We start from the raw sequence: 9,217 nt of genomic DNA, 5'->3' as shown, positions 1-9,217 counted from the left end.
CTGGGATCCAGCCACCTTGTTGTGAAGCTGAAGGTGGTTGGAATGGTGTGGAACAAATCTTACGGTACGTGGGACACCGCGCATTTTCTGCAATCGTGAACAGTCCCAGCAAGTTGCTGAAATAGATGCAGATGTTGTGAAACTGTTTCTGTGGATTTGAGAGCAAAAGCATTCCTAATCTGCATGCACCATGACTGTACCATCACCAGCAGGCTTGCTCTGTCATTAATAGACACAATAGATAGTGATGCCTTTAGTTGTCTCTTTTTATTGAACAATAATAATATTACACTTTTTAAAAACAACTGACTCATTAAATTTACATTCAAGAACTTGTAATGTCATTTATGACACTGTTGCAAAATATTAATAATGTATGCAATATTTACTACATTCTTTAAATATTTCTCATCAGACTGCTGAAAGACCAGTTTGATCCTGCTCTCACTGAAATCAAGAAAAAAATTACTTTTGATATCAGTAGATTAGAATCAATTCACTTGCTAGCAAACAGCCCAAAATAACATTATTCCCTCCAAGACCCTAACATTCAATACAGTTAAAATGTGGTATTATGCTAGTTTGAGATTTATGTTTGTATGTCTCCAATTATGGCAAGAGAATCTGTCTGTTCATCCTGACATTTGGATGTCTACTGTCATCATCCTCTTGTTGCAGATCAGCATGGTTCTTTCTTGCTTTCTCAGGTGACCTGCTTTCACAGATGTTGACTTTGGATCTCTTTAAGGACATTAAAGTTTATGCTGTTCATAGTTTTAAATGTATGTTTTCAGATCCCAAACTATCTCTGGCTACTGTACTGTGTGTTCCTTCTTTCACTGCAGTCGTTGTCAAAGCTCAGGTTGATTTCAAAGGAAATGCTAAAATCCACACTTCCAATGAGAGTGCTCTGTGTTACAAGGCTGTTTCTAAACTCGTGGCATTCAGGTTCACTCTGACATTGCAGAATCAATTTTCATTATCTGTGGATCTGGTTGTTTTCAGACATATTAACAAGCCCTTCTCAGTGGTAATTTTTGACTTACACTTATATCATCCAGCTTAGACTGAATGAAAGGCTGTCTATTCCTGCAACACTCTAATGCATGTAAGTTTTTCTCCTGGCTGAAATGGCAACTCTTGCTCATGCAATTGAGAAACAAAGGACTGGGTACCAAAATACTGTAGTCTGTAGCTGCACTGTCAGTTGCTGAGGGTCCAAGTCTTCTCTGGATCAAATAAACTCTTTGTGAGTCACATCTGGGCCATAGCCAGCAGTGAAGATGGAAAGCATGAAGGTTTCTTTGCTGGCCTCTCACCACTCTTTCCAAAGAAATGCATATATTGCCTTAATTACACCAACTAGCTGGTTTATAGAAACATATATATTTAAATTATGATAAGCAGCTTCTTTTGTTTCAGATCCCCTTCTACAAATTGGTAGAATTTACCAATCTGCTGTTTCTCTGTACAAAATTTAACTTTAGAAATTCAACTAAATACAATGTATGTCTGCAGTGTCTTGCCTAAGTTATTCACAATGTATAAACTGAAGTGCTGGGTGTTTTCTCTTTGAAGAAAGGCATATTTATCTCTGAGGAATTGTCACCAAGCTTCCAAAAACTAGAAAATTGTTAAGAACTAATGTTGGTTTATTTAATTTACACTGTTGTGCTTTTGTTGTTATTATTGTTATTGAACAGGGCTGTTCCTTCCATCTGAGGTGCTGTTTATGTGTGTTTCTTTCATGATGGTTCCACATCAATAGTATCACTCACCCAAACCGTCCTCCTCATTCAGTGAGAGCTTTCCCAGCCTCAGGCTGGCAAGAGTCAGCCTCTGCCATTATTTAAATTATCATGTTGGGTTTTCAGTGTAACTATACATTCAAAAATCCACAATACATTTCTCTGTTCAAATAATTATCAAAACAAATATCAAAAGTCATATACACTGTACAGTCTATTTTTAAGTAAACATTTTTCTCATTAAAAACAGGTCACATTTGAGCTTCAGACATTACATATTCATACATTATAGATCTACTTTGTTCTTAAAGTGTGTTGTTGCATATTCATTAATCTGTGAGAAATGCATTCACTTGAAAGTCTTACAAGTGTAAGTAAATATCAGCGAGGATTTAGCCATTTCATTACTGGAGAGCGAATAACTTTCTCTTTAACAAATTCCTCTTTTACAGAATTTCCATCCCCTGATGCCATGTCATTGTCTGAAAAAAAAAAAAAACCAACACAAAAATAAAGGTGGATATCATGTGAGAGCTTTAAAATATTGTCATTGTTTTAGAAATACTTTGGAAAATCCTTAACATGTTTGGAAAATCTTCAACATGTTTGTAGAAAACTCAGAAAATTATCTCCAATTAACTAGTTGTGAAATTTCTACCAAATTAAGGCATAAGTCATATCTGTTTTCTGATGGTATAAGCATAAGGCTGATTTGATTTCAGTTTCCAGTTCTGACTGTAACACTTACTCCATTGTGACACGGGACCAAGCAACACATCCTCAGTAACTACAGCAGTAAATTAAACTCCCCTGCAGCTCTTCCCTGACTGAGGCCAGCTGGCATGGAATAGCCTGGTGCGTGCCACTAAGCTCTCTTACTCTCCAAAAATAGGTAAAAGATATTCAGTTTGTCAACTGGAGACAGTCCCTGGCTGAGGCTGATTCCTGAGCTGTGGCTGAGGTTGTTTGGGACAGCTGGCTGGCCTGGGACAAAGCCTGCTGTCCTCAGCCCTGCTGTTTGACTGTGAAAGGAGCTGAACTGCAGCGTACAGGACCAGGCTGTTAAACACCTTTAAGTTTTTTAACTTAAACACCTCTAAGTTTGCTAGGGTATATGTAGATATAGTGGTCTTTATAAAACACATGTGTCAGATACTTGTCTGTTTAAATCACAGACGCATTTACAGCTGTTTTAATTCACTGAAGATCACTTAAAAGCTATAGCTATTTCTGAAGATCACTTTTGAATGAAACCCTGTGTGACCACCTCATGGAGTACTACTCGTAGTGTCCCTGGTCTGCTAAGAGTGACAGACCTCTGAGGACAGAAGCCACTGGGAAACTTTTGCATTTGTTTCCATGCAGTGAATATCTCCTCCTGGCTGGGATAAGTCAAGCAGTTAAATGTTGAGGCAGCAGAAAGTTTGGGACCAAAGGCAAGTGGGGAAGAGAAAAGGGAAAGGGGAATTGATGCTAATAGGCTGTCTGGGAAGGTTTGGAATATAGGCTAGATACAGAATAAAGTAAGCACCCTCAATATTTTGGCACCCTCAGCAATAAACAGAACAAGGAAAGGCAAAAGAGCACAGTCATGTAGAAAAATACAAAAGCATCAGGGCTGATTGATCTTGTAAGAGGTTTTTTTTTTGAGATTATTTTAAATGTGATATAAGCATATGCTGCAGAAGTTTGCTTCAACCTAACTTTCACTAAGAAAAGAAAGGGAGAAAGAAAAATCTTGTATTAAGACAGAAAACTCCACACAGCCTAATATAACAGAAGAAAATTTTAAATTGCACACGAACTGCAGTTGGAGAAAAAATTAAATCCAAAGACCTTTAGGTGAAACCCTACAAAAGATCCCAGTAGTCCTACAATCAAATCTCTCAGTGGTTTTTTTTTCTCTTTTGACTTCTACACATTTTTATTTCTTTTGGTTCAAACATGCCTCAGTATCATCAGGTGAGGAAAAAAAGTGGAAGATTTTTAATTGCACCTCTAAAAACTTCTATGATCTTTCCTTGGTGCATCAAAAACACTCCAGCTTGTCACACTCCCTTTTTTTTTTTTTTTTTTTTTTTTTAATTTTAATTCTAGACAGATCTATTACAAGCTTCAGATATAAGTGTAAAGAAAATAACTTATTCCAGAGATACTGTGGCAAATGACTACAACAAAACATTTGATAAAACCATTCACTGACAACTGAAAACATATAAAACTCTATCCTCGTGGGAAAAAATGTTGTTTATACTATGTATAAGCTAACGGCAGTAGATGCAATGTAGTAAAATCCTGAACTGACTGATGCAAACCCTGCATCAGGTGAAGTACTGCTAGCACATGCAACATGTGCAAAGTATTTCATAGTGTTTCTACAATGCATCACAGCTCACCTAATTCCTTGCCACACGTTAAGGAAGCTGCCAATAAGAAAAATAAACTTATCTTGTGTTGTAAAAGGTTTGCACAGCTCCACCACAGTGCCCACCACCCACACAAAGTGGTAGTAGATCATGTGCAAGGTGTTTTCTGCTAAAATCAACTATCCAACAGACTTACCTGTGTGTGAAGGTATTTTTCGTCGATTTGGAGGCTTGGAAGCAGACAGTTGAAAAAACGGGAACTTTAAACACTTCCCTGTTACTCTGTCACAGATGCCAGAGGGACAGTTGCAGGTTTTCCTGCATTCCATTCCGTAGCTACCATAGGGACACTCTGAAAAAAAAAAAAAAAAAAAAGTGTAGCAAAGCAGTTCTCAGCCATCCAAGTCAGCTACTCTCTTAATAGCTGGTCTGCTTGAAAGTGGAAAATCTTTGAGTGGAGATCAGCTAGACATTAGCTACAGGATTTCAGCCTGTTGACTGTTTTTTTACAAGTATTTTTACAAGTATTTTCCAGTATTAACAAACCTTGACACAACTTTTAGAAGTATTTTCCTGTATTAGCAAACCTTGACGCATTTTTACAAGTATTTTCCAGTATTAACAAACCTTGACACACTTTGCATGCATAATTTCATTTCCTGTAACTTATTTGCAATGTGCTACTGGTAATCCTTCTCTGAAACACTCTTAGATTTAAATCCATTCTTACATTAAATTCCCTTAGTTAAAGACAACATGACTGTGCAAGTATACAGTTATAGAAGCTTTAGTTTAAGGACTAGCATTGAATTTAGAGAGGAAGACGACTCCAGAAATTCCCTGAATTCACTGTGTGGTTCTCTATGATATTATCAGCTTTGGGATTTAGAGCTGCAACCTGGTGCAGAGCTGCTGTGGCCAGGGTCAGCAGCCTGGGTGGAAGATGCAGCCTGACCCTGAGGAGCTATCCAGCAAACTCGCCCTCCACCTGGAGGTGCTCCTGAATCCTGGGGATAACCTCCCACCCAGCACCTTCTCACCAGCAAAGTTCTGCCTTCCCATGGCTGACAGCCCACCTGCATCTCCAACATAAAGGGTGAGTATCCCTGAAGGCATCTCTGGCACTATGACAAATACCTAGTTGTGCTGCATCTGGTCACATAATGCCCCAAATCAAACCTCACATCCCTGAGCAAGCTTGTGGAGGAGCACTACAAAGCAGCTGCTGGGGTGGAAACAAAGGTTTTCTGAAGAAAACTAAGTCAGGTACAGGAGATTTGCCCTGTCCCTTAGCTGACACGTATCACATGCTGGGTCATATAACTTCCCAGAGGGTTTAAACTAGAGATTACAGCCTTTGTCTTCCTCTGCCTTGCTGTTGAACAGGATACCTTCCCAAACCATTGCTAAGGAGATGGAGACAGGGAAAAGCCATGTCTAACATGTTCTTTCCAAACCCACGGACACCTGATCACTCACAGAAGTTTGAGACATCCCAGGAGAGAGGCCTTTTTGTTCAGACTGTCTTTGCCAATCCAAGGCACATAGTCACCTTAGATGGCAAGGTCTGGAGAGTTTCTGATTCAGCTCCTAAGGGCAGATGAATGACTATTCATGGCTGCACCAAGGAACCATCTAGCCCAGGCTTCCACAAAACACTTAAGAAAGGTGACCACAGTAAGCACAAATGACACCTCTCTCTTCATTTTGTCTCTCCTTTTCAGGTATAGGACCTCCAGATCCCGGCATAGTTTCTGTCATAAAACACCCCACAATAAAACTATCCTTTTCAATTTGTCCAATCTTCTCTTGAATGAATGCAAACTTTTAGCTTTGCCATACAGCCTAGGCAATATGAATATCAAGATAATGCACTATACTGTAGCAAACATTTTACAATTCTCTGTGTATCAAGTGGATATGCTCTTATAAATGAAAAGTGCATATCCAGAAGGTATGCTAGCATATCTTCTTGGAGAGCACACTCTCCAAGGACACTCTTTGATCCGCTGCTTTTTCACATTAAACAAAAACAAAAACCCACCCAAGTAAAACTGTTCTTGTGTGCACACCCTCCCTGGGAGACAAGCAAAGGGCACACACTATATGGAGCATCAATCTGCCTGCTGGAGGTGCTCAGCCTGGAGAGGTGGGAGGCAAAGCTGTGCACAACACCACAGAAACAATCTGAGCTCAAAGCACTTGGCTTCGTGTGGAATAATCCACACAGACGTGGCCCCTCATGTTTCTTGAAACTGAGATCTGAGTAAACTTTTCTTTTAGAAGGTTTTTGTTCAACAGCATCCTGTTCCTGGGTAAAATGCAGATAGTTCCCAGTGGTATAATGGAAGCCAGGGCACCAAAAAAGTATTTTGCTTCTGGCCATAATGACATAGCTATTTATAATAGTATGATGTACTCTTCTATCTATAAAAGTATCTATAAAACTATCTATGAAAGTACACAAAAAAATTGTTCTGGAATACATACTGCCCATTTTAGAAATAAGAAATTGAAGAACAGAGAGTTCAGATCATTTTTTCAGAACTTCAAAGTAAATTGGTAACAGGAAGCCAGAGAGAATTTAGCCATCCTGCATCTGTCAGTTATAACAAACATGGAAGTTATTAAAATGAGTGAGTGACCTGGTATCATAGCTGCAAATGGATATCTAAAATAACAATATCTGGCCCCAGAGAAAGATTGTGCTAAGAGCTGAGATGAAGAAAGAAAAATAATTCAAAATTACATCCATAGTATTTATTGGAAATAAATATATGGGGAATAGGATCTTTAAACGCCAATTTATAATTCTAAGTCCAAATATGGATATATTGAAATCAATGAGTTCTTCCACTGGCTGACTGGGAAAAGAACCCAAACACTTTACTTCACATTTTCTGCAGAACTTCCAAGGTTCAGCTACGGGGACTCAGATCTCAAGTCCTATAATATTTCTTTTTTCCCAATCAAAGGATGCAAAGAAACTCCTATGAGGAAAGTGAAAAGTATACGCTAATTCAAAAGAATTGTTAATGAAATTATAGGTAGTATCTTGCACTGTGGTAATTTTTAATAAACTGAAGATCAGTCAATTATCTCAGTAAAATATTTTCCTGGTGAGTGCACCAAAGACATAATTTTTGTTTAGATTCTACTCTTTTGCAACCCAAACCTGTTTGGGGTTTCACACTCAACCATTCACATGAGTTTATTCTATATAAGATAAATAAGTGTGTGCTGTATGTGAACCAGCCTAAGTGATTTTTGCAGCATCAGGTCCTAAGTCATTACTTTATCTGAGTCTATTAATACTCCTGATATTTAACTGCCAAGATATTCCCACTCTTAAGGAAGTTATTCTAAGGCTTATCTATATCTACTTACTGAAGTGGTACACAAACACAGCAAAACCCACTGCATTCAAGCTTTGTAAACTCCTTTTCAAAAAATAGTTTATTTTTTTAAAAATTCACCCTACTTTTTACAAGTATAATACCTTTTCATCTTTTAAAGATTCCCCTGTCTAAAAGGAGGAAGAATAGCTCCTAAATGAAAAATGTGATTATAGCCTCTGACTAAAGAAATCACATGCAGCATACCTGGAATAAACTGAAAGTAGTGCCTGGCTGCTCATCTCCCAGTCAGCTTGTGTTCTCTTACTGCCCTTTTTCAGGCAGGAGGGTTTCTGTTTGCCTCCCCAGACCACATCCCTAGGATGAGTGAGCTCCTCAAAGGCAGGACGAAGTCTCCAAGCACTCAGGCAGTGCTTTCTCCATCCCCCAGACCCCAGGGTGACCACCTGCTCCCTGGGCAGGCAGCCAGCCGTGCAGAGGGAGCATCACCCCCAGGGGTGTGCAGCTGTGACAGGGACCCTGTGGCAAGGTTGGACTTGCACGATTAAAGCCTTTGGAATACATAAAAGGCCACCCACCAAATCAACAGAAAGAACAGGACTAGTGCCCTAGTCAAAAATCTCATCTTCAAGCACACCCTGTCTGTATTTCCTCACACATGTCCCCAGGTGTAAACAATGTCCTCATATTAACAAACCTGCCCCACTACATGTAATGCCTTCTAATGACAGCAGGCATTTTCCCCTTTTTACTTGGCTAAGGGATGAGTTGGAAAACCCATTTTAGACCTTTCAAGCAAGAGGCAAACTGTGCATGTACGCTGCTATCAAACTGCCACGGTGGGTGCGTACAAAGTGTATATCATTACCTTTGCAGATACCAAATTCATCACCAAAGTCATCCTCCTCAGTGTAAAACTGGCACTTCAGCCCAGGACCGCACTTGACACCATCCATCCCCGAGACGGTGCGGTAGCAAGTCTCCCCCAGCGCAGCTGCGCACACCCTGCAGCAGCCGCAGTCATCCAGCACCGTGCGCTTGCAGCGCGCCGCGCCCTTGCACGCGTTGCTGTCGCAGGGCTCGGGGCAATCCACTGCGTATTTCGCGCTCCAGGCAGCTCCAGCCTGCACGGGCATCAGGAGGAGCGTGAGGAACAGGAAGCCTTTCATGCCTTGCAGGCGTAGATGCTCCATCCCAGAGAGCAGGTCTCAGCGCTCAGCCTGCTGGTGCCTCTTGCCGAGGGAAGCAGCGGTACAGAATCCAGAGTGGTAGCTGCACACATCAGCCTACAAGTTTATGAGCTTTATAAAGTGTGTTGCCCACATGTTGCACCGTCGTCAGCTTCCTCAATCCGGCAGCGCTGCTCCTGCCAGCCTCCCTTGTTTCAGTTTATGAAATCCAGGATGAAGGTTGGATTAGCACTCTGCTGCCATCCAGGAATTGAAAAGCCTGAGCTGATGTAATCTGTTATGTTTAGTTGGTTGTTTTGCATGAGGACTAAAAACTCTCTCACATCCGTTTCAAATGCTCAAGGACGTCTGCCAAGAGTTAAAAAAAAAAAAAGTAAAAAAACAATCAACCCCGAGGAGGTTGCATACCTTCCTGCAGGACAGGGATTGCTCTGACGCTGGGCACACTGCTGACAAGAGACCTTGCTATCACAGCTTGTAAGGCCAGAAGAAAATCACACTGAATCATCTTACTGCTGAAAGAATGATCTTTAATAGAATAAGGGGGATCTTTTAGG

At 40.4% G+C, this 9,217-nt stretch overlaps 1 protein-coding gene across 1 annotated transcript; it reads right to left on the bottom strand.

Moving 5' to 3' along the window:
* Window positions 1-243: 243 nt before the first annotated feature.
* Window positions 244-8,891, bottom strand: ESM1 (endothelial cell specific molecule 1). The gene is made up of 3 exons (XM_056513533.1): window positions 8,339-8,891; window positions 4,311-4,466; window positions 244-2,230 (listed from the first exon to the last, which is right to left on the bottom strand). Exons 1-3 carry the CDS (start codon window positions 8,661-8,663, stop codon window positions 2,130-2,132), a joined length of 582 nt encoding a protein of 193 aa, XP_056369508.1. The 5' UTR covers window positions 8,664-8,891; the 3' UTR covers window positions 244-2,129.
* Between the last annotated feature and the right edge of the window lie 326 nt (window positions 8,892-9,217).

Source organism: Oenanthe melanoleuca, chromosome Z (assembly GCF_029582105.1).
Source record: "Oenanthe melanoleuca isolate GR-GAL-2019-014 chromosome Z, OMel1.0, whole genome shotgun sequence".
NCBI classification, from domain to species: Eukaryota; Metazoa; Chordata; class Aves; order Passeriformes; family Muscicapidae; genus Oenanthe; species Oenanthe melanoleuca.
This window is presented reverse-complemented; position numbering and strand designations above follow the sequence as displayed.

Excerpts from the sequence above, each read along its gene's own strand:
- ESM1 (XM_056513533.1), bottom strand. The coding sequence starts at position 8,663 with ATGGAGCATCTACGCCTGCAAGGCATGAAAGGCTTCCTGTTCCTCACG. Across the intron at positions 4,467-8,338 it reads TGAATTTGGTATCTGCAAAG|AGTGTCCCTATGGTAGCTAC; the intron begins GTAATGATATAC and ends TTTTTTTTTCAG. Across the intron at positions 2,231-4,310 it reads AAAAATACCTTCACACACAG|ACAATGACATGGCATCAGGG; the intron begins GTAAGTCTGTTG and ends TTTTTTTTTCAG.